This window comes from Halyomorpha halys, unplaced genomic scaffold (genome assembly GCF_000696795.3).
Source record: "Halyomorpha halys isolate HHAL.00 unplaced genomic scaffold, Hhal_1.1 Scaffold64.1, whole genome shotgun sequence".
Classification (NCBI taxonomy): domain Eukaryota; kingdom Metazoa; phylum Arthropoda; class Insecta; order Hemiptera; family Pentatomidae; genus Halyomorpha; species Halyomorpha halys.
In genome coordinates, this window is record NW_027116348.1 from 1962528 (window position 1) to 1988426 (window position 25899).

At 30.2% G+C, this 25899-nt stretch overlaps 2 protein-coding genes across 3 annotated transcripts in view; one reads left to right on the top strand and one right to left on the bottom strand.

Annotated features, from left to right (window-relative positions):
- Nucleotides 1-10718: 10718 nt before the first annotated feature.
- Nucleotides 10719-15593, bottom strand: LOC106692622 (uncharacterized). Its single transcript, XM_014438673.2, has 2 exons — nucleotides 15340-15593; nucleotides 10719-11472 (listed from the first exon to the last, which is right to left on the bottom strand). Exons 1-2 carry the CDS (start codon nucleotides 15393-15395, stop codon nucleotides 10740-10742), a joined length of 789 nt encoding a protein of 262 aa, XP_014294159.1. The 5' UTR covers nucleotides 15396-15593; the 3' UTR covers nucleotides 10719-10739.
- A 7054-nt stretch (nucleotides 15594-22647) lies between these two features.
- LOC106692640 (pancreatic triacylglycerol lipase) overlaps nucleotides 22648-25899 on the top strand; it is a 119672-nt gene continuing 116420 nt past the window's right edge. Inside the window, exon 1 of one of the 2 annotated variants that reach the window (XM_014438695.3) lies at nucleotides 22648-22730. The gene's annotated coding sequence lies outside the window, so the exon portion shown is untranslated. Of the gene's footprint in view, nucleotides 22738-25899 lie in introns of both variants that reach the window. The other variant, XM_014438694.2, reaches the window with a different exon arrangement.

Below are 25899 nucleotides of genomic sequence, written 5' to 3' on the forward strand. Positions count from 1 at the left end.
ATATGATTATTCCAGGAGAGGTGTTGGTCGAAGGTGACTCCAAGGTTTTTTATTGTGGGGTAGAAGTGAATCGGTTGGTTGTCAAGGAAAAGTAATGAGGGAATGGTTCAAAGAATTGAGCGATGGTTATATTTATTTGGTCGTAGTTCGGAAAGTTTTAAAACTCCTGAAATTAAATTGTTATCGCAAATCGTCGCTTAAGCTGTCATAAGTCAGAAAAAACTTTTGTTTGTTGGAAATAATTAGTCATTTCTAAATTGAAATTTGAAATATAACTATGCTGGGATTTTAAGCACAATTAAGGTATGAAAAATTTGGGTATATTTTACGTCACTATTTACAATTAATTTTAACATGAATTTTAATAATAAAAGAAATAAAAACTTAGACCAAAACGCAATTTGAAATAAATCAATTATAAGCTAGACCTGAGTGTATGGAAGGTTAAAAATAGTTTGTTGATAATATAGTAGAATTTTGAAAATTAATGAAATTGTGAAAACATAGGAAACTAGACATAAGTTAAGGCAAGCTAATTAAGAATTAATATGATTCCTATTAATTTATTGTTTAATAGGGTGAGTTTACTGTTATTAATAATTTGGGCAGAATAGCCAATAAAATAGCAATAAATTTTTAAATAATTGGACGTGAGGTGTAAATTTCTATTAAAGGTGTGTTAAATTAGATTAATAATAATGTTGTTGTTAAAATTGTTGCAAATTAATGTTTTATAAAAGCTGTTAATTCTTAGATTGTCATTGAGGATGGCCGAACTGGCTGAAACCTTATCCTGTTGATGAAATAATAAAGAGTGAGATAAACTTGAATTTTTGAAAATATATTAAATAAAATAATTAACCATTTAACATAGCTAACAGTAATAACAAATTATAATTATTAACTTTGAAATAATTTTATTATTAAATAAAGGATTATTAACCAAAATAGAGAAAGCAGTTTAAAATTGAAAATCGGAGACAGCCGAGTGCGTCTGATTTCTCCAGATTTTGTCAGATTCTTAAATTAATTTTGTTTTTTTCTTATGCATGCATTAAAATCAAACTTGAAATCGCAATGCATATTTAGAACTTGAGTATATGCTTGTTCATGTGTCACTGGCCCTCTTGCTTCTGAAAGCGGTCACTGAGGTAGCACAAGACAGAAGCTTGACAATAACAAATTATAAGTCCGAGCTAACTAAGCTTTCCGCGGCTGAGAGCTCCCTCAGGGAGAGCACGTTCAAATGAAATCTGAGTCTGTTGTGTTTGTCTTCCGAATCATTTGTCCCCCGGCAAGCCGTAATTTGATAAGATTTGGTTTGATAGGGGCCCCTGTTTGCAGACACTGTTTGCACTGGGCTCCTCCATTTCACCCGACCTGGATACCAATGAATCCCTTCCCTTATCTCATAATTCTTCAAGTTGCAATCTTTATTCCTTAAGACACAGATCTCTAAAGCCTATCAATTTCTTAGGATACTTGTATATTCACTCTCCTAACTATTTCAAAATTTGAAAGTATCAATTCCGTATTTTATTAAAATCATGAACTCATAATAAAATACTTATCATTAATTAACGTATTGAAAGAATGGCTGACGTCTTTAATCTAAGCTGGCATTTAATTAAATTAAATGTTTAAATAATTCTTCTAAGTTGTTATTTACATGCTTGAGTTATTATTATTACTATAAAATAAGTCGTAAGGGTCCTTAATTTTCTTCAGTTTTAAAAAATTGAAGGCTATTCAGTTTTTCCGTCACCGCTTTTGTTATTTATTATTATTTTTTAAAACAAATATCATAAAATTTTCAGTAAATCACTACCAAATAAGATTTTTTTTAAAATGATTTTTGACAAATATTCAGTTGGAAGACGAAAAAACGCATTTGAATAGCTATAATTTTTCTAAGCATTTAGTATGTAACAACAAAAACGAACAAATAAATTCAAATTCCATCAGTTTGGAAATTAGTTCTACCTAAAATCTCAAATCATTTCTAATAAAGTGAGAGAAGAAGAAAAGGATATTTCCTTGCTGGTTCCATTGTTTAATCTTGAGAGTGTCCAGATTTTTATTTCATTTGAGATAACTCAATGTTTATAACTTAAGTTTTTTCTGCTCATTTTTCTGGAAATTACATTACTTCGACACTCTAGGCAAACCTTGATATAGTGAGTTGACAACTTGGTTGGATTCCTGTGTATTGGAGATTTCATGCTTCTTAACAGATATTTCTATTGTTGAACTGTACTAATGTGCACGTTTTTATCTCAGTTGTAAAGCATTGATCGAGTAGTTATATATAGTGCTATTTCTGTCAAACGTTCAGACGTATTTTCGCATATATAATTATTAAGAACAGTGTTAAATATTCGGGTATCTGCCATAGGATTATCGAAAATTTCTTACGATTATTTACACGGTTCTTTCTCCTTACTGAGTTTATCGGTTAATATCTTAGCTCTCTGAATTGCGTAAGGATTAGAAAGTTCTGCTACCGACCATTCTCAAAATATAAATAATGTATTCAAAATAAACCACAATCGAAAAATTAATCGATAAGAAAAGCTGGAATTATTATATTAAAGCAAAGTTAAAGGCGGGAAAAACTTGTAATTTTTAAATTTCGAAATTGCTTAGCTTGCGCTAAGTCCAAAAACTTAAAAGTAAGAATTTACAAAACAATCATCCTTCCCCAAGTTCTATATGGGTGTGAAATATGTCCTCCTCCACTGAGAGAAGAACAGCAAGGTTTTTTTAAAAATAAAGATTATGTAAAATATTCAGACCGAAAAAAATGTGTTAATCGGAGAATTTAAAAGGCTACATAACGCTCAATTCAGATTATAGCATCCTGGCGAATAAGATGGGCGTGTAAGATTGTGGAACATAGTAACACTAAACCGACGGGTAAACATCCGAGGGGCAGACCGAAACATAGAATGGAAGATTGCGTTAAAACTGATAGATTTGTGTTAGAAGCGGCGTAACTGGTCTGACGTATTAGTACAAGAGCTAAAAAGAAAAAAAGGCAGTTATTTTGCCCCAATTTTTTATTACTTTAATGAAAACTATGTATAATTACTAGTCTAAATTGATGATTCTGCCAAGTATAGGTAAGGAAAATAACAGATGGAGGCTGTTTCAAAGCGATAAAAATAATTAATTTTTCATTCGGAGCTCTATATCTTTAAAAGTACTAACAACACGGAAAATCTAAGAGAACATCATTTATATTATAGAAAATCTGCTAATATATGATCCCTAGTAAAGATATTTATGTTCAATAGTTCCCTAGAAATGGCACTTTAAAAAGCAAAATTTCATAAAAAAAATGTACTGAAAAATCAGTAGATAGTGAATTTATTTTGAGAAATTTAGATCTCAGGAACCATAAGACGTACAGATGTCTACTAGCACTCAAATTAAAGCTAGTTAAATGTACTATAAACTAATTTATCACGTTTATCTTACTAGGAGTAGTATTTTTTATGATATTTGTTAAAATGTGGATTATTATTGTAACAACAATAGTTGACCATTATATTATTATCATGTTCATTTGAATACTATATTGGGAGTGGTAATAATAAAAAATAAGGTAATTAAAATATCATTTTAATGAGAACGACCAACTGTGTTAGTTTTCTATTATTAGTTTTAATATTAAATAATTTTTTAATCGAAGAGCTCTCTCTAAATCGTTTTTATTGACATTATATACAACTTTTCAGAGATGAGATGAAAAAAAAAAATGTCTTACATTTGACCTAATTAACATATTCCTAGTTTTAGAGCTTAAGAGCCATCGTTAATGATTTAGGACTAACTAAATAGTATTAGTAGATTATACCACAAAGAAGCTTTTTAGGCTGAAAAATATATTGCTCAATTCTGTAATTATAACATTTTTAGAGGAAGCCTTTTAGTAATTTTTATAGATTTGAAAATAATATCCAGATTTCATTTATTTGTTCAAGTTAATAGAAACATTTTTTAATGTATTTTAATTAGATAATTTTTTTTGTTTATGTAATATTGAAGATATACTTCATTTCGTGTAAAATGGTCTATTGTATCGATTGAACAGTTTATATAAGCTTTTATGTAGCATGGACAATGAATATACAATAATATATAATTTAAGGTACCAAAGCCATCGCAAACACTTTCAGAATAATTGTTGCACTAATACAGGAAGGATATAGCGCGGCGTGTGGTCCGCATCTGGTTGGCAAGCGGCAGAGAAAAGAAATACTTGTTTGCTTTGAAAACAAATATCCATTAGTGTGTCAGTCAGGGCTAATTCGTCTCAGGCTAAACATATTCTCATCCAAAGCAGCGTAACTGGCTCTATTAGCGATACACTATTCCTTTCATTATAAAAAAAGTTTAAAAATATAATAAAAAAGATAAGAAAAACTAAAAGAAAAATAGTATTTTAAACACAAGATTACATGTGAACTTAATATCGACTTTGTGTAATACTACTAGCTTAAATTTCTTTACACACATAGTACCTTTCCTACATTTTAGGTAATATAGGTGTTTGCAGTAGTGAGATGTTCTGCGGATGTGATAAGGGTATTCATGATCTTTAATTTAACATGTCAAAGCGTTAAATGAAAAAACTTATGTTAAATGGAAAAATATTTCCTCCTTTTAAATGTTAAAACGATATAACATATAACACGGCTGAGAGTCTGTTACTAGGTCTGTTAAATGGAGAATGACGTCATGAAACAGACCAGCTGAGCTTGTCACCGTTTTATTAGTTTTGTTAGGTTACTTACTCGTAGTTTGTGTTTTGTTTTGTTTTTTCTTTTGTCTTGTATTTTGGACTTTTTAAAAAATACAACCAGTAGCCAAACTTTTACACTTCTACTTTTCACTTATTTTAGGCATGTTGTAATAAATTACTGTAATAAAAACTTAGAAGTAAACAATAACATGAAGTTTTGGAAGGAAAGGTTACTAAACAAGTTGCTCAGAAAATCCGCTAGGAGCTCTTATGCATTTACCATTTAACATGACTTTAAATAGAACTGCTCACAATGCTATACTTACAGCATTTAACATGGTAAAACATTTTACATTTAACACGGTAAAAAATTTTACATTTAACACAATATCATGAATATCCCTGATGAATAACTACAATAGGTGTATTCATGATCTTTAGTTTAACATTTTAAAGCGTGTTAAAAGACTCATGTTTAATGGAGAAATAATTCCTTCTTTTATTATGTTAAAACGACATAACATGATTGAGTCTGTTACTAAGACGGTTAAATGGAGAATGACGTCAGGTAATAGACCAGCTGAGCTCGTCGCCATTTCTGTTGTTAGGTTACTTGCTCGTAGTTTGTGTTTTGATTGTGTTAGTATTGTTTTGGATGTTTTTATAATTAATAAAGCAGTGGATGACAATAATAATAATGTAATGACAGTTCATAATTAGTTCATTTTGATTCTCTTCCTCACCAGTTAGAAGATCAACAAGGCTTCAGTGGACAAGTGGACAAACTTTCACACAACTTCGACTTTTCACTCACTTTAGACATGCTGTAATAAATCATTACTTTAATTAAAACTTAAAAGTAAGCAATAACAAGAAGTTTTGGAAAGAAATGTTATAAAACGAGTTGCTCAAAAAATCCGCTAGGAGCTCTTATGCATTTAATATGACTTTAAATAGGGCTTTGTTATATTTATAACATTTAACATGGTAAAAAATTTTACATTTAACACATCATGAATACCCCTAATTAAAGTAACTATGATCAGCATATCAAACAACTGTCACTCCCTCTAAATTTTACGTCTTCTCGAGGTAAAAATGACGAATATCAATTTTGTTTCTTCCAGGAATAGAAGAGTTAAACAAAAAATAACGATACAGGGCTACCGGATTGCCATCGGAAGAGTTGGGGTGGTCCCGTACTTTTCTGATTCAAACTCCTGTCTCTATTTTTCATTTGATTAATTATCAAATGGTTTCATAATTATTTATATAAGTCAATTTTTTTGTCAAATAATTAATTATACCGTACTTCTACTTCCTTATTTTCGACTTGGATATTTATCTGCTTGGAATAGGCAAGATGTTTTTCACAGAAAATTAATTTTACAGAATGTGATAGGCTAGCCGAGGCGCAGTACATTTGTCTGTAATGTTACAAAAACTATAGAGTATACTGACCTTAAAAGAGATATTAAAAATAGTAGCTAGATATTTTTGTTGTCAGTAAACAATACAATGAGATACACCCGGGATCAACGAATCATTTTTAATTATACTATTAAAATGTTTTGATTATAAAATATACAGTCAATAAATTGAGCCAATGATTTTTGAACTGTATATTTTCGAGGAGGTTTTTGTCAGCGTTTCTCAAAAGCATAGCTTGATTTCCGAAGCAGCTGATATTGAGTAACAACTCGAAATCATAATCGATATATTCACAGTATCTCTTTGGCAAACAACTTAAGGGAGAACCTTGTGGGCGGAGCTTAGGTCTCAAGTTTATTCTCGTGCCCTCTACTTAACTTTAAACTACTGTCTGATCAAACAATTTGAATTTTTGTTTTATATTCTTTTAATCGTGTATACTAATTCATAAGTTGATAATTTTTAGAAATTTTATAGTTTTATTAATTAGAACTATAAAACATTCACTAGAAACTTTTTTTTTTAAAAAACAGATACAATTCCTAAACTATGTCACTGAATTGCAATATAAATGATAACACTTTTGTAGACCATGCATTTGAAAGGTAATTGAATTATATATATATATATATATATAAAAACATGGGATTCGGATAGATGATTGCAAAAATAAAGCGAACTTTTGATCTATGTATATTTTTATCATATTTTCTCCTGGGTCCTATGGTAACCTACTCTATATCTGAGGAGCTGTTAAAAACACAATCAAGTCTAATTAGCAACAGTTTTCAGGAGACTGAAAAAACAGTAATTCAACACAAAAAAAACAAAAAAACCTTGGCTGAAACAAAAATAAAATAAAATATTCATTAAACACTCAATGAAAGGTTTAGTGAAGTTTTTTGTTTAAAGCCATTTTTTAACAGACTGATGGAATGTAACTGAGGTCATATAAGATAACAGTAAACTAAAAAAACTATTGGCCCCATTTAACCTTTTTTTAATGTTGAACGTTGTCCAATGGATCTTTTAAAAATAAATTAGTATCTTAAATAAAATAATGGAAGGGGGCTCAAATTGATTATCTGCTTCTGAAGGAAACAATTACAGCCTTAATGAAAACAAGTTGGAACTCTTGATTTTAAAAAAAAATAACTTTGACAAGTTTCCTTATTTTAAGATCACCTGTCTAGTAGGAGAAATTTGTTATTAATTACTAGCTCAATAGTCTATGGAAGCATTTCTCACTTAAATGGACCATAGAATCTTGACATTTCAAAAGTCAAATTATATTGTGATAAAATTGGGGCAGCATAACAATATTTTCATTAAAAAGGACAGAGGTATGAAAAGGTTGGAAACCACTACCTTAAATGGTCCACTGAATTATTGTTTACTATTAAGAATTGCTGTTATGGTACATTGTTTACTATTGGTTCATAGTCTGTTGTTTGTTAAAGTATATACTATTAATGAATATTTATTTATTTTTTAAATGACTTGACTATTGATTTAAAATTGTATATGACTTGAATTTTATTAGTTCATTATTTTTAACATTATGGTTTAGTAAGATTGATGAAGAATGTTAAAACATAATTTAATACCATTATATACCATAATACCAATTAAAACATAATTGGTTTACTTTTTAGGCGCTTTATTTAAAATTAGACTCAGATCTTGACTAAGGTATTTTCCATATGTTCTTAAAAAGTTCGATATGAGCCAGTGACAATGAAAATTGTGTTAATCACTTTTTATATATTACAAGAAATCGAATAGTCAGTATATATGCTGTATTGATATAATTATTTTATACACACATTACTTTAGTGCAAACTGTGTACATACCTTATTTATATAAAATGTGTACATAACATTTAAGAAGATTTACAAAATTCAATGTTTCCTAATTAATGAAAGGTAACTTGTGCCACTTTCATTCTCACCAGCTTGTTTGCACTTTATTTTTTGTATAACTTTGCTATATCAATAAAAGAAAGAAAAAAATAATATGTTATGATGATCTTTCTCCTCCCCTACACACATTTTTCACAAATTTATCATCTGTTACTAATCTTATAAATCATGTGTTGCCAAAATCGTTCAACACATATCCTTCAAGTTTTCATTATGACACATTCTAAATTTTTTTTATTTTAAACAAAGAATGAACTAAAATTATTCCTATCCCCCCTTTATAAAAACTGTAATTGTTACTTGAGATAGTTTCTGTGAGATTGGCCCAACCAACAGGCTTTGGTTCTGTAAGAATGTGTTATAAAAAATAGGTTTTATTATTTTGGTTTGTAAATAAAACGGTTGATGGTGTAACTATGATACTGCTGAGAACAAAGCAACAGGCATGCTGCTTTGTTCTAGAACAGTCTGTTGTGGCATCCATTAGTGAACACACTCTCATTGTCTTTATTTGTAAAACTCCTCCCTAAATTCCACAACAGAATGTTTCTTACCTTCCTTAGTTTTATTTACGTTCCCACTTTAAAAATATCTGTAATCGCATTTAATGTATTTAATATCTATACGTCATTTGTTTATGTTTAAAGGTGTAAAATTCTTTAGTCACTAACCCTTATGGTTTGTGTGAATTATATATATTTCAATGGTGTTAATGTTCATATTGAAATTATTTTTAGAGTATTCTCTATATGTTGATAATAATACATGTTTTTTCCTTTTTCTGATTACTTTTTTCCTCTTGCTCTAACATTTTTGTTGATCCATACCAAACTCATTTTTATTTACATACATCTATGTATTTGTATAATTACCTCTATTACTAGTTTACTCATTATCTTACCTATATTTACTACATTCATTTTTGAGTCTTGATTTTATGAATTAAGAAATAGGAAAATAATTGTGGAATTTTAATGATTTTACAAGCTATATAAAAGAGATTTTAAAATAATTTTTCTTGGGTTTGAGATTTGGAAGTTTCCCACCTTCTTCTGAAATTGAAATTTGTTTTTTACTAACCTCTTTACCTTTAATTATAGAGAGAATAAAATAGAATTTGAAAATAGATAATACATTTAATAAAAAAAGAACTATTAGCAACTAAATTGTGTTTAATTAAGCCAATTAATATTAAATATATGAAATCTGAAGCTAAAAAACATGAGAAATGAAAAGCCTTCAGTAATAAAATTTATCAAAGATGAAGAGTGGTCTGTTATCAAAAAACAAGAAGAAATCGGAGTTAATACAAGAAGATGTTCGCTCACTGAGAGGAAACCAGTACTATAAATGATAAGAAGGCAACTACATCTCTGGAAATGATCTAGACGATGTGATAGTGAAAATGAAGCTTGGGAAGGATAAGACACCATGGAATAACCCTAGAAAAGTTAAAGTATGGGAGAAGATAGGAGAAGAGATATGCTACTTGACTTTCTAAATCTTATATGAAAGAAGAAGAAGATACCAAGAGACTGAGAAGTTGTCACATTAATCCTTTTATTCAAAAAAAGGATAAACAGGGCTGTCATAAATTTAGGAGCATATGTGTTTTAAGTATCATGAGTAAAAGATCTAGTAGAAGAGAAAAAATGTGGAGCCAAAACTTCATGGAGACTAACATGATTTTAAATAAAACAGAATCATGCAAGGCCTAATCTTCAATTTGAGACAGATCACTGAAAAGAAATAGAAAAGAGAAACAAATGAGTGAATGCTTCATGGACCTCACACCAGCATTTGAAATAATTAAACATTGGGGCATCTACTAGGCCCTGACAGACAAAGACTAACTAAGAACTCTGACAACTACAATTGTGTTCAGGAACACTTTAAATACAATAAAGACAGCAAATTGTTATTCTAAATCATTTAGAACCAAAATATGGATAATACAGGGAAGCTGCCTCAGTCCCCTTCTATTTACTCAGGTTTCAGATTCTACTATTGCTCAGACCAAGGTTACAATGAGAAGTTACCATATAAGATCAAAATAAGACTAGTTAACTACTCTTTGGTGGGCTCATCGATGATATATAATAGCCATCACCAATAATGACATAGGCTTATACAGTAATATTTGAATTCTCCAGGCAGAATTAGAAAAAATTAATATGAGAATAAATCCTAATAAAACAAAGATAATGAAAATAGATGAAATGGCTTGTGGAGAAAAAAGAACAATTAGAATGAAGGACACAAACCCATTGAATGGTTTTAAAGTTTTAAATATTTGGATGAAAAAGGTACCATCGATAATTAAATAAAAGGGAACATGACTACAGCTTTAAAAATGTTCTATGTTGTAAATAGAAACTTGTTTAACAAAAGTATTCAATAAAACCAAGTTAAAGGTTTTTAAATCTAGGCATCTTTCCATTCTGCCATACTGCTTAGATTCATAAAGTAAAAGAGGTCTGGTTTGCAATAGTGCTGGGTTTCATTACATGCTATACAGCAACACATCTCACTCTGCATGAGCTATTGATCAGTATGAGAAATGATTATGATGAGGCTTATATTAGTTTAAAACTATGGAAAAATATTTCAAAAAAAATATAAACATATTTTTTGATCTTTAATAAAATCCTCCCTTAATTTTTTTCAATAGAGATTTTAACTTCTTTAAATAAGCATTTTTGGCTTGATCCAGTTTTCTGAGTTTATACCTGGCCAGAACTCTGATTTTGGCAACCCTTCTAAGTGTGTTTTTGGCCATTTTCTCCAAGTTCTTTACAGAAGTTTGTTTCAGTTTTATCTCCTGAAGCCTTTTACGAAAGGCTGCTGCTTCCTCATAGATTTTAATCTCCTCGTCAATTTTTTCTATTTTAGTTTTGGGCCTCAATTTTTTGGTTGTAGTTAACCTATCATTCATCTCAATATATTCTGTTTCAGCAGTCTCCAAATCTTCATATTCATCTATAGTTTGACAGGTTTTGTAAGTTATATCATCTTCATTTGTTTCAGAAGTTTCTAAATAATTATCTTTTTCCTCTATATAACTACTTTCTTCAAAGTCATATTCAAATGGGCTCTTATTCTCTTTTTTCCATTGTTTAATATCATTTCTTATAATATCCAATCCACAAGTACTCGGCAACTGGTCATCAAGACTTTGATTGGTTGATCCATATAGCTCTTCTACATCATGACCATCACGCATCCTAAAATAGTTTGAAGTATAAATTTGTAGAGGACGTAATTCTTCTTCAAGGTCATCCATTAGCTGCTTTAATCCTCCTTTATTTGTTGACCTTGATTTGGCTGTACAAAAAATATGGTGTTTTCCATGTCCCATTTGTAGAATAATACTAGAGGAAGAAAAAAATTTTAGTAAATGAGTGCTGTTAATTTTTGTAATACATAGGATATATTAACCTAAAAAATCAAGCTGCCATTGTTAAAATTACAATAGATGTTATATAAATAGTTATGTGAAATTTCAAAAGTTGAAGGGCTCAAGGCAAAAATAAATAACAGATTATATGAATTTTTCAGCCGAGTAGTTTCTAACATTTAGAAAATTCTACAATTCATATTTAATGTTTTATACTTTTTATTCCTATCCTATAGTATTAAATGTAAATATACCGAAACTTAGACAGACTAATACAATAAATAGCTTTGTAAATGAACTAATTGCATTTTACAAAAAATATTCATGTTCTCCAACATTGTGGCTTGTCGCAATCTTGGTGCTAGTTCTTCAATTAGGTTTATATCTGTTATAATCTTCTTGAGATAGTTGAAGTTTGAATCTGATTAAATTTAAGTACTTATTTGCACTATTTCTATAAAAAGTAGTTATTAAGATAAATTAGGATTTATTTATCACGCCACCCTAAGCGTAGGACCACTTGAAAATCTGAGACTATAGTATAAAGATAATATAAATTATTTTGTAATCTAAAACTGCAATAGAATTTATAAAAAATTTATTATTGGCTTGTAGGATAGTATGTCATTTCTACCATAACAGAGGTTCTCAAGGTAGTTAAAGTAAATAAACAAACAAGGTATCAAGTCACTAGCGTTAAACTAACGATCAAATACATAAACTTTTCATAAAATCAATTCATGGCCAAATACACTAACTATTATTATAAAGTCAACAATTTTTGTTTAAGAACCTAAATTAAAAGCTTTAATTTTTAAAAATATATGGTATTTTTTTATTGATTCATTTTATAATAAAAGTTTCAATCAGACACACAAAATTATAGAAAATAAATTTGAGTTAGCGTTATTTTTTAATTATTAAAATTCTGAACTAAATTTAAAGTATTTTAGGGTTGATGAAAAAGCTGTTCAATGGCCATCCCGGGACGATGCATTTTGTATAAGGATTGGTCATTGCTCCACCAAAAGGATAGCCTCATTAAACATTTAAGATTTATAATAGCTCCTGGATCAACATTGATCTCTTCCTCATCCACAAAAAAAAAAAAAGTAATAATAATAGTAATAATTTAAATACTAATTATAGATATTGATTGACATCCTATTTTATCTAAGAAAAAAAAAACTTATAAAATATTAGGTTTCAAAGATTTTATCATCAAGATTTAAATTAGTGGTCCAGGACCCAGAGATGGGCCTTAAGAACTCTGAGGAGTGCGGAAAGAGTTTGACACCACATATTTTAGGAAATATGTTAAAACTGCTTTGTTACCTTTACTAATTTTTTAGCGTTAACTGAAAAAATTAACTGGTTAAATTATGGTTTAACTTTAACACATTATTAAAGTGCCTTAATATATAAAATGTTCCAAGGGAGACCTCCCTTTGTCTCAAGTAAGGAGTGGGGTGGGCTGTGGATTGTTCATATACTGTCTCGGTGGGCCACATATGGTTTCTGGTTATTCCTAGTTTCTGGCTTATTGAACTGCAATTCTTCAATTGAGACCACCGATTTAGCCTGATCAAAATGTAGAATGGCCTTATTCACTAGGTATAGTTGGTTAAGTTTCAAATGCTCGTTTTTCCCCTTACAATAACGCTTGAAGGTTTTTAATGCAATAAATACTAACAATACCTTCCTTAACTTTGTGAACACATCTGGGTTAATCCCTTTTAAGTTATACAGCACTGGCTGTTTGACTGAGAAAAATACCTTATTTACATATTCTGGATAAGAGTAGGGTATTTTTATATTTGAATAGTTTAGCACTGAATTAGAAATTTGAAAGTAGTATCTTCACAAATTCAATTGGTTTTAGCATAAATATTGTTATGATGGTCGTATCATCACAGATAATAATAATTATAAAAGAATAAATTAAACAAAACTTTTGTGATAAAGTTAAGGACATTCCATACAGGATGTGGGGAATCAATATATCAACCAATATTTGAGTCGAAGGTGAATCTACTTAGAGTTTAATCTAGTAGTTGAAATTAAAAATGGAGTTTGGTCTCATGAAAATTTTTTATGAGCTGAATTTTCAAATTTATTTCTAGGCTACTAACAGTGATTGCAGCTGTAAACTTAGCATTTCTTGTAAACAAACTTTGTTTTCTATACCTACTTGGAGTTGAATATAAAAGTTAAAATTTATACCCAATAGAGTTGGATACCATAAAGACATTTTATATTTTGAAGTTCCAAATTTTTTTCTGGCTCTCTAACAGAGATATAGAGCTTAAGTCAGAAAAAAATAATTTTTTATTGGATATAATTTTATAAGGGTCAGCCATTCACCACTAATATTGTATATGAAGTAAGTGTACACATATGTTTTTAAGTACAAAAAGGAGCAAATAATTCCTTTTTTTAAGAGATTATCAGGTGAAAATTGAATTTAATCAATTTTCATTTGATAAGTTTGGTAACATATTTGCATATTTAGTACATGAAAAAAACAAAACAAACAAAATAAGTAAAAATGGCTTTTATTTGTTGGTCATAAATGTGCTGGAAAAAAAATCCAAGGTCTAGTAGGACCCAATGCTGAGCAATTTCAATAACTACATGTGAAAAAACTCTAAAAGATATTGTAAAACTGAAATCAGGCGACCACTATTTGCAAAATTGATGGAACAAACATTTATAAAAATGTTTTTTTAACTAAAAAAACACTAAGGAATGGATCTAAAAATTTGGATTTTGTTTTTGTGAATTGGTAAAGTAACCATTTATTTTTTTCTTAACTGCAAGGAATGGACTGACCTTCCTTTAAATGTAACTGAGTTAGTAATCACTGAAGAATTTAAGGAGGTATTTGTTGGGTTTTATTGTCAGTGGGATTACCTACCATTTGTAAGAGACTTATCTTGAAATAATTGTAATAAATAATATAAAAGTTCTTAATGCAGATGAAAAAAATATATTTAGTATATCTTATTAAAAATAAGAAGCAGAGAACTGAGGATACATATATTATACTAAAAGAGAAACAGAATATAATGATATTTGAAAAATACCTAAAAAAATCTGTGGAAAAGATATTACAAAACCTGTTAAAAGATTTGATTCTTCGTTAGAATCCATTGTAAAGCTGTTTTTTTAGCTCTTCATTTATACTAACCAGACTAAGTAAATCCTACCTTAACATTTTATATTAAAAAAAAATAATCTTATCCTAGTGCTGGATGAACTAATACTAAATTCAATATGGACCTAAAAGTAGCTACCAATTTTTTTTTCTGACAATGGAAGGACGTCCTATTTGTCGTATTTTATATTCCTATCCAAATGTTTTTTTTTTCGTTAACGGAAATCTCCTCCTTATCTTCATTATTTGCATCTTTAATAGTTTGGACCACTAGTTTAACACAAGCAGGGAAGAGGGGATCCAGATTACCAACTGTCAGAGAGTGTTAACCAAGATTTATACCGTCTATCCTCCATGAAATAAAAATTATCTATCAGTAGCGAGAATCCAACCGTTGCAAGTCAACGTCTAACTTTTTTTTACTGACTTGTACTTTAATTATTTTTGTCAGGTCTTATTAATTTGTTATTTTCTGTTAAATGAACAATCACAATCTGATCAATTTATAGAAAAGTATTAATTAGTATCTCTACAAATCAGAAATGACATAATTTAAATATTTGTGTTTTATATTTTAAATCTAAACTATGTAATTAGGTTAACTTTTTGGACATTAAGTGAAGTTTAAGTGCACCAGCCCAATACAATTATAGCAAAGTATTCATATTGTATACTTTTACTTACAGAATAAAAATTAACCGATATCCAGCTTCATGAGAGGGAAACCGGTAAAAGTGCATATGTAGAGGACTTTAAACATTTTTAAATTACACTTTTGATCTAACCCAGAAAAAAAAAAATTAAATTTTTGGTTTTATGGTGTCTTATCTTCTACATGTGTTCTATTACAAAAATAAATTCAATAACAGAATTTGTTACAATTATTTCGAAAAGTTATGATGTTACAATCGTTTTATAACCCCACTACTATGTTGGTTGACATCATAAACATCCGTTTTTATAGTTAACGAAATATCATTTTCAGATTCATTTACGATTCATCGATACATACTGTTATTTTTTGTTTATTGGGTTTTACTTTCTCCACATTATAAATGAATAATTAGTATTACTGTTAAGAAGCGTTGTTATGTCAATCATAATTCGTATACAAACACGATCGTAAGCCGTAAGTTTTGGCAGAGAAATGTGTTTCAAATTCAAGGAGAGTGAATTATAATAAGTTCGTAATCTTATTTTGTCAAATAATGAAGACTTAACCGCTACCTGATTTCTAAGAGTAATGAATTCTTAGAAGCGAAGAAAAGTTTCACTATTTTTTGTTGGAATTGGCATAGTCAATTTTTCGCAAGTTTCCTACAACATTATCGATGCGAAGTTTAGGAACATCATGTTGATAGCGAACAGTTAAACCACAATTCAACCCTATCTTGCTTCTCTACGTTTCGAGTAAGGTAATAGAATTTGAAAATTCATTATTTCTATCAATACCCTTCAACGTTTCTATCGTGTGTTAGTACGTTCCATGATGACTATTATCAAAGTAATCTCTGATAAAGCTACAGGTATGAAATTAATTACTGTCTAGCGTGGGTAAACTTGTACTGTCGTATCCTTTGAAACAAACTGCTGTGAGGGCAGCAAATTTTGCCAAGAAGAAACTGATAGTGGTCCCATAAGAAGAGACATTGTTTGGAGGTAAGCTGTTTTCTTTATCCAATCAAAAATTTTACACGAATAAGTATACCTTCTTAGCAAGGCACCTTGCCTCTTAATCCACGCCTATCATAGAGGTTGTACTTTTTCTTCAGCACTGTATAGGCTACGATTTGCTGGTTACCGAAGAACTATTTTAGAGTTCGTGACTCTCGACAGACATCTCACCTTCTCCAGTCATGTCAGGGGGAGACTTAAGCTAGCTCGATAGAAATCGTATAGGCTCTATCACTTGCTCACTTCACAGCAGATCTTACTCCGACTCAAGCTGAAGATCTACAAGGCCAGCATACGCCCGACTCTGCTCTATGGTGCACCACTCATGCGACACCTCTACAAGACCACTTTAGCCAAACTGCAGAGCTTCCAGAATTCCCTCCTTCGGCGAATAGTCACAGGAACCACACTCCAGCGGCCCAGGAATAGAGTAATCAATGAGGACCTCCAACTCCCTTCTGTGCCGGAATTCATAGGTCGTAGGCATATCAAATTCTTCGATGGGCTGAAAGCCTGTGGCAATCCCCTATTCCGAGAGATCGCCCCTCCACCGAGACCTGGGAGGTGGCAAAGCACGATCCCCTTGGTCGACGTCCTCGCCGAGGGAAGGACTTCTGGCTCTGTAGCCTGAAGTTATCCACACCTTCTCCACTACCAGCCGGAATGGTCCATCCCCATTCTTTGTGAACTCCTGGCCAGCATGCCACTCATGTACAAACCGCCTTTAGCGGTTACCACTCTTAAAATCCCATTCGGCAATAAAAGATATTAAATGTAAATATGTGTATATATAATCTTAGGTTAAGATAAGTGTATATATTGTATGTGTTTGTAAAATAAATAAAATTGGGGGTAAGAAAAAAACATTTATTTTGTCAATCCCTCACCTTCAAATATTTTAGTAGAATTCACACAGAATGGACTTATCAAACCTCAGCTAAGTATTTCACTGTATACCTTCAAGTACTGACGGTAGAAAAAGGTTGTATCTAATCTGATTTATGTAACAAATACGTAATGCAGTTTATTAGTTTCATGTTTTGTTTTTCTGTTTTCGAGGGGTCGAAAAAAATAACAACAAAAAAAAAGGTTGAGCCGTCTCACGGGCACACCTCCTTAGAAGAATTTGAGCAATAATATGCATTAGTGGATTCTATAGATAATTTTGGAAGAATTGGATTGTGTTATTATTCCACTCAGCTTTCTCTAGATCTCTTCTCCTTCCTGCACCCTCTGTCTTTTCGTCAGGATCAACGGCGAACATCTGAAGAACTGACTGCTTTCTCAAATGTAAGCAAATTACAGAGAGAGTATCCATTCCTGCAAGAACCTAAAGCGAATATCATTAGGACTTACCACTGTCAACAAGATCGTAAGCGTATACCTTATCGCAATGGAGTTTCCATTCTGCCAGGCTTTACGACGAATATCCGTAAAACTTGTCAATTCACCTCCTATGTAGCTTACCTTAATAAACATTTGTTAATGCCTTCTGATATAGAGTATCTCATCTCTTAAATTGGTGCCAGGACTAATTATATACAGTTCTACCTCGACAGTTCTATACCCTTTCCTAAGTACTCATCAAGTATTTTTGGTGGCTACACTAGGTGGATTCATCAAGTGAGCACAATAACACTAGGGGGTAGTGTTGCCGGCAGAGCTTGACCGATCAGAGTTGACTGTCTCTCAGGCAACATTTAAGAAAAACCTCTCAGTGGGAGTGCTATGTTGGTCTTTCGTTTTCTTGGAAAAAAAGCATATGTTGGCGGAAGAGGGTACGATTTAGGGATGGTGTAGCCTCACAAGTGGGTTGAGTTTTTCCATTCTGATCCTTCACCATGTATGACCTCGGTTCAAAGAGAACCTTTGTAATAATCCCACCCTTTCATCGATCTTTCCATTTTACGTATACCTCGCTGTCTTTCGCTCACCAACAACTGGAGAATACTCGAGATGGGACAGAGGAGTTACCTCCTTTTCCGAAAGTACGAAATTCTTATATATGTGTAAACCTTTAATACGTAAGATTCTGGAAAATGTAAATGTTTAAATAAACTCTACTTTTATAGTGTTGGTATGATAGGATAACGAAAAATAAAATTACTATCATTATTTTTTTTTCTCTACTCTTTTCATCCTTATTTTCTCAAGGAGTTCGCTATTAGGTAAATTTAATGATTTTTGCAAATGCTGCCATTAAAAATCTTAGACCCTAGAATCCAAGCGTTGAATTTCATGTAAGTCACTAGATCCCCTCAGACTATGTTTTTACATAAATGGGGGGTTTTTCATAAACACCAAAAGGCAGATGACTATACTTTACACTAGCAAAATACTCCACTAAGAAGAGGAGAATGGACAAATAGTTTAAACTATATTTACTGTTATTCAACTAATTTACTTTTCCCTATCAATTTCTTCTCGTTTCCTTAGTATTTTGTGTATGATGAAAATAAATGATTCTATTTATTTATTATTTTATAAGAAAACAAAAGTTTTTCGATTTTTTTAATTTTTAATATATGAAAAAAGGGAACGTAACGTCGAATGCAGGTCTTGCAGTGTAATTTAATATTCAAGGCGCATATTAAACTTTCAAAAGGCGAAAGTTTTTAAAATGGCGCTCAGTATTCTGTTGTTCCCCTTACCATGGTTATTTGGGTTTTTATCAGAGCTGTAAGCTCGAAAATAATAATTACTATGGAATATTAAATTGAGACTTAAAGCGGGAACAACCAATGCCTATTTTTAGTTATTTAGGTCGCGTTGTCTGTCAAAGATTAAACTTTTACTTGCTAAAACCAACAATGTTCTAAAAAAATCCTGTCATTTTTTTTCTTACACTACTACAAGACACTATTCCCATTTTTAAATCTGAAAATTTACAGTTTCAGTTTTTTAAGTTTATTTTTCTGAATTTGGACATTGGTTGCTCTTAATGTCTTGATTTTTTATCTGGAAAATCATAAATTTTCTTAAGAGTTTATTTTTTTAAGTACAACTCTAGAACATCAATAATAAACTGCTCAATCTATCTTGAAACAGTTATGCCACTCAGTTGATTCTTAATTCATGTTATTATATCAAACGTAGGAGTTAGCGCCCTATGGTCCGGTATGTAAATATGGTTCCTTAGTATTAAGATAACACTGACTCCAAATCACCAAAATGTTGATACATACGCCGAGTCAAAAGCAAGTGACCTTTTATTATATAAAAGCTCTTCAATTATGCAAGTGATGCTTAAAAAGAAACACAATTTAACTTTATAAATCGTGTTTTGTCATTTACTTACCAAAGAACACTTGTATGAAGTACGCCTTCAACTTAAGACCAGGCACTCCTTCATTTTTGATTGGCTGGTTGAATTTGTAGTGAACTGTATGAAATTAATTGAATGAAATAACGTATAAGGTGACAGAAAGGGAACTTTTTTTATAGAGGTTGGTGATACTAAATCTAGTTTAACTACAGGTATGAAGGGTGGCCGGAACAGAACATTTATTGTTAGTGATAGTTAATTAAGTTTGATTGGGATTTAATGATGATGATGATGGTGTTAGTTGTGTGGAAGGATGTGGGCTTACTCCATGCTATTTCTTGTCTTCCATGACCCTTCATCTACCCTCTCCTCGGCTACCGGAGGGCTCTTCGGAAGTTTCTTTACTCACTCATGGTTTTCTTTACCGAATAGGAATGAGGAAAGAAAGACTGTCTCTGGTCAAAGCTTATGTGTATGGTCTAGCGTATATGTGAGTGCCTTTTGTTTTTTCGGCCACATGGGGCGCTGGTGTTACAATTGCCCTATGATAATAGTTTGTTTCGACTCCTTCCTTTATCTCAACATGCTTGTATTGTTATTATAGTTTAAGTGTTTGACTATAATGTTGACCGATAATAAGTAATTTATATTTATTTTAGTTTTAATTGTTCTGTCACAGTTAAATCATCAAATTAGTTTTTAAAACGTAATTAATTGATTTTTAAAATTTACATAAAAACAATTGCATCAACAAACAACTTATGACTCATTTTTTAAACTCTTTAATACCAAATGTATAATAAGCAGAACATGTATAGTTAAGACATCTCATATTTAATAAATATGCATACTGTCCCGATGCATCAATGGAAGAAAATGTTTGTAACATATAAGTATTCCATAAATAGGTACTACATTCATACATATTTGAATACCATGATGTTGTTTGTCAGACTTAATTGTTTTCAGTTGTTTTTCATTAATGATGTTTTTGGTAATTGTTCTGTTTGTCTAGTTCTTTCAGGTTAGAGTTTTATGGGCAGCCTTTGGTAGAGTCATTTGATCTTCGAGTTAATAAATAATGAATCTTACTAATTTGAAAGTCACCTATCTCACTTTATCATCGCGAAGTTGAAAACATTCATCATTGCTTTCTAAAATAATGTACCAATAACATGGTGTCAAACAGAACCGTTACTTTTATTTAATCACCAATATTGAAAACTTAAGAAAATGCTTTTTTCTTCCGCCTACTTTGAGCGCCCTATTAGTCTAGACAACCAGGCGTCGGCGACCAACTGATGACCACTCGGCGACCAACTGATGACCACTCAGCGACCAAACCGGCACCGGTCTCTCGAGTCCAACGTTCTGGCTTTTTCACTTGATTAATTCGTATTGGGCTCATATATTAGTTATTAAATTTCACCCTAGCCTATTTTAAATCCTAGACTCGACTAATTAAAGAAAAATTCCGGTGTGGTTTTTGGCATGAACTATGAGGTCCATACTACCACTCCACTCCTCACCCAAGACACCTGTCCTTAAATAAATTATTATAAATAATTGTTCTTAATAAATATTATGATCTGTATAAAACAAATTAAAAATTATTTTAAATCACATTATAATAATTACTAATATTATTAACCCATTTTGTAAAGGAAACATCGCTGAACTACAGACCTGTGGTATCTTCAACATGAGAAAATATTGTTCCTTTTTTATAATTTAGTTACTTATCAAACAATTATATAGTTTATATTTATTCACTTTTTATTGCTATTAACAATAATAGATGGTTAATTTAAAGTAAAAGTATTTTAGAGGAAGCTGGAGTATTCAGCATTCAGCAGACACTCCAATTAGAATCTCCTATGTGTAAAAAATTATCTTTAGATTTGTAATTGACAAATAAAGTGTCGTTACACAAACTAATTGTATTGCTTAAGCTGTGATACCTCTAAGTCCAAACAATTGTACAATATGTATATGCTATTTAATTTTTTTAAAAAATCAAATCATAGTGATATATTTTATCAATTCTACTAAAATATTGTTCCAGTGATGAGTCTCACTTCGGTTTAGGATGAACTAAATCACAATCGATGAAAAGTTAAGTGATATGGATTATAAAGAATATTTATTTTATTATTTCTAAGAGATTTTAAATTTTCTAAGTTAGCAATACCTAAAAGAAATAAAGTTCAGAAAAAAAAATGAAACAGTAGTAAAAAAACCAAATTCCCTAAAAGTTTGTATATAACATTTTTTCACATAATGTCTTTGAGCTAGGACCAATATTACAGTATTCATTTTATGAATAGATTTGAATGTGAATTATTAAAGCTATATTACTTAAAGTAATATCAGCCAATAAATAGAAGATATTGATTTCTCGTTATTAAAAAAAAAATTTTGAAAAACCATATCTCTGAAAAGTTTAAAAAATTTACTGTAACCTGCAACAGTTCAATATTTACTTTTCAAGATCATTTACTGCAACTGTTGTGTAAAGATTGAGTTATTGTTTAACAGAAAATAGCTCTAAATTTCTTTTTTAGAAAATAATAAAATATTTCAAAAATTTAATGGGCCACCATTTCTGAAACAACGAATTTGAAATGATAGACTTGGATCTTATTATTTATAATAATATAATAATAATGCAGTAACAAGACATCAGCGGGATGGTTTTAAAGGATTCGAATGGTGAAGTACGTGGGTTTACTTTGTTAGTGATATCGACATCGAGTCATCGAACTCACTCAGCGTTTTATTATTATTATTTTACGTTTTTTTTTTTTTTTTTTTTTTTTTTTTTTATTGGATCTGGTTACTGGAATTTCTTGCTTGATTCATGCTTGCATTCTCTCTTTATTATACCCCCAGCAATTAGTGATCGAATTCAGTTAACTCTATACCTGATGGGTACAGGTATTATATTCTAATTAGTTTTTTCGAACACTACGCCATAAAAAACAACTCCCCACCCGGAGACCGCAGAGAAAGGCTGCTTGCTACCCCACCTCGACTCCGTCGTCAGATGAAAGTTTCAGTTCAGTGTCCGACTTTATCCGGTGACCGTACGTCCTAAAATAGTGTCTGTAATCTACGAAATGTTTTACGCTATCAAGTAAGATGTATGTTCATTATAATTTTACTAAAAAGTTTCATAATTATTATGCTTGTAAAACCTTCCTAGTCCAAAGAAAAAATAGTTAATAAAACATATATTTTTGTAGTATACACATATTAAAAATTGAAATAACTCAAGATTTTTTTAGCTTATTTATTATTATAAATACCAGTTATTGAAGTGCCTATCTACTGTAGTTTCAGAAATTCAGGTGGTAATGTTTCGTTTAGTGTTACACTTTCATACGCCCTTTTACATTTTATGTAACACATTATTGAAGTTGTTGTTAAACAAGATAAGGACTACATTAATATATGTATATACATTTCTAAACTGTGTTTGTATATGACTGTCTCCAATGTATTGTATTATTAACATAACTTGATTGTATATAAACTTATAAGAACGAATATTTTTTGTCTATTTTAATTACTTGCTTATACAATATATATATTAATACAGATATAACTTATAAAAAAGGTGGTATCAAATATATTTATTTTTTTAATGATAATTATCCACTTATTTAGCATATTAATATAAGATATTTAGCATATTAATACGAAATATTCTATTCATACTAAAAATCAGCACTGAAATCCTTATGAGATAAAAATATTTGTGATAATAAGCCTTCTTTTTAGTTATGTTATAACCTTATTTTTTTACATATTAATATAATAATAAATACTGTAATGATTAATTTAAGCAAATAATTCCAGTGGCGGTTCCAGAATTTGTCTTTAGAGGGTTTTGCTTAAATTAATCATTACAGTAATTATATATATAGGGCTCTAAATATCGAGTCCCAATTCTTTACGTTGAACCTCTGTGAACCTCTGAAAAAAAAATCTGATTTTTCTGTCATGTGGTTTTCTTTCGTGTTTCTAATTAGTGGGAAGGAGTTTAAAATTATAAAATAACAACTTTTTTTCATAATGAAGCAAATATTATTTTGCTAAGGATGAAAATACAGAGAATGTAATATAAAGTTATTATACGATTTTTTTGTAGGGACGCACCAAAGGATATTTCTCCTCTAATATCTAATAACTCCCCTCTCTAGGACTTCCTTTTATAAAGGTTAATTGTTTACTAAAGAGCGAATCAATTTATGTTATTAATTTGTTTGCTTGTAAGTGAAAACAATAATTAATTTTTTTCCAAACTAATAAAAACTATATATATATATTTCAATTTGCTTGCACTTGTTTTTTTTCATTCGAATTTATTTATTTTGGTATTTGCATTATAATTTGTTTTATTTTTTTAAGTCCTCAAAACCCACAGTATTATTCGTACAAGAACTGAGTACGGTTGACTCATATTTTATAATTGTGAGCAAGAATAAACGCCATCTTAAATGTATCTGAAATTTCGATGGTATTCTAAAAAAAAAAATCTAACGAAAAAATGGCAAAACGAACAATTTTTATTAATGAAATGAAATGAAAAATATTTAAGTATTGTGGGATTAGATCCCTCTAGAACAATTACAAAGGTAATTTTAATTTAACAATAACATATAGTGGCAAGAAAATAGTGTGGTCACACTTAATTATAACTTAAATACAAAAAAGGGAAAAAATAAATAAAATAACTAACTTACTAAATACATAAAAAACAAAACAAAAATGTAGTTACTAAATATCTGTACTATTTTAATATTGGATTAGATTGATATAGAAGGAATAGAAGGGTTTTAAACGAGGGAAGGATTGATACATGGCGTATGTTAGAGGGAATGAAGTTCCAGAGATATGCAGCTAGAGAAAAAAAATGAGGATATTTTGTACTTTGCATAGTCTGGAAAATTATATTTGGACGTAAAATCAATAAGATGTTTATATTTTCTTGAACCTGATACATTCCTCATTCTTTTATATATTTCATTCAATAGTTAAATTAATTAGTATCAATGGGTATTAATACTACGCCCCGGAAAAAGGGTGAAAATCCGAAAATACTCAATTTATGGAATTCACCCTTTTTACAGAATATTGAAGATTAATCCTGTAATGTTGGGGGATAAGTGTCTAGGTCTTTGCATAATATACTTATATGTAATACATGTAATATGTTAACTAGCAAAGTTAACATATTAATTTCGCTACCAGTAATGTAAATTTTGATAGATAATACGAAGGAATTTTTCTTTCTACTACAAGAAAAAAAGACAAAACTATAATGGACTAAACATGGCGTCTACAGCCCACATTGATTACATAAATAACTCGGACACACTCTACAATAGAGTTGTAAACATCAAAAAAAGTACCGATAGATATTGAAGCGATAATTTTCATGCATATCGAAAGAGTAACTCGATGAATCAGTAAAACTATCGATATTTCGATGTATCACAACTTGATATTTTTATTTTAAGCAATATCGATATCTAAATCGATTACATATCAATATTAAATCGATTATATATTAATATTTAAATCAATAACTTATCTTTGTCTTGATTCTGATATTCGATCCTATCTTAGCTATATTGATAGATTTTAATTATAAATCATCTACAAATGACAATATATTCAGAATGTTTGTTAGAATATCAAGAATAAAATATCGATATTGTAATATATAATATTGATAACCAAATATCAAATTGTAAGTATTTCAGAAAGCTTGAAGCCGTTAGACGACAGTTGGGTTCTCCACAGCCACCTCAGTGAGTGAAACATGTCAATTTCCTTCAAGTTGTTTAAGTATTTGATTGTTGGACCCGCCGTCCTGGGGATTTTTCATTTTTTGTTTGGATTCAGTTGTCGATAGTTATTTTTCAGTATCGATGTTTATTTTAAAATATTGACATTTTGATATACTGATACTTTTACAAATCCCTATTATGCAGTAGGGCTTTCGTAAAGTTAGATATTTGATATTATCTTTCCGGTAATATTCAAAACTCCAATCTCACCTATCAGTGTGCTCCTTTTTCGTAATTCCTTATAGTTTTTCTCTAATGCAAAAAGAATTTTACAAATTAGACTGGTAGTTCCTGAACTAGCGCGTTCAACCAAACAAACCCTTCAGCTATATATATTAGAAATGACTAATATATATCGTAAATATTTATTAGTTGAGTACGATTTTATGATTTTGATAATTTTTAACTTTTGTTACTTTCTTTCAGCTATAAGAATCATTTGGTCCC

Coding starts and splice junctions, on each gene's coding strand:
- LOC106692622 (XM_014438673.2), bottom strand. CDS start 15,395: ATGCACTTTTACCGGTTTCCCTCTCATGAAGCTGGATATCGGTTAATT. Junction 11,473..15,339: donor TATCGGTTAATTTTTATTCT/GTAAGTAAAAGT, acceptor TTCTTCCTCTAG/TATTATTCTACAAATGGGAC.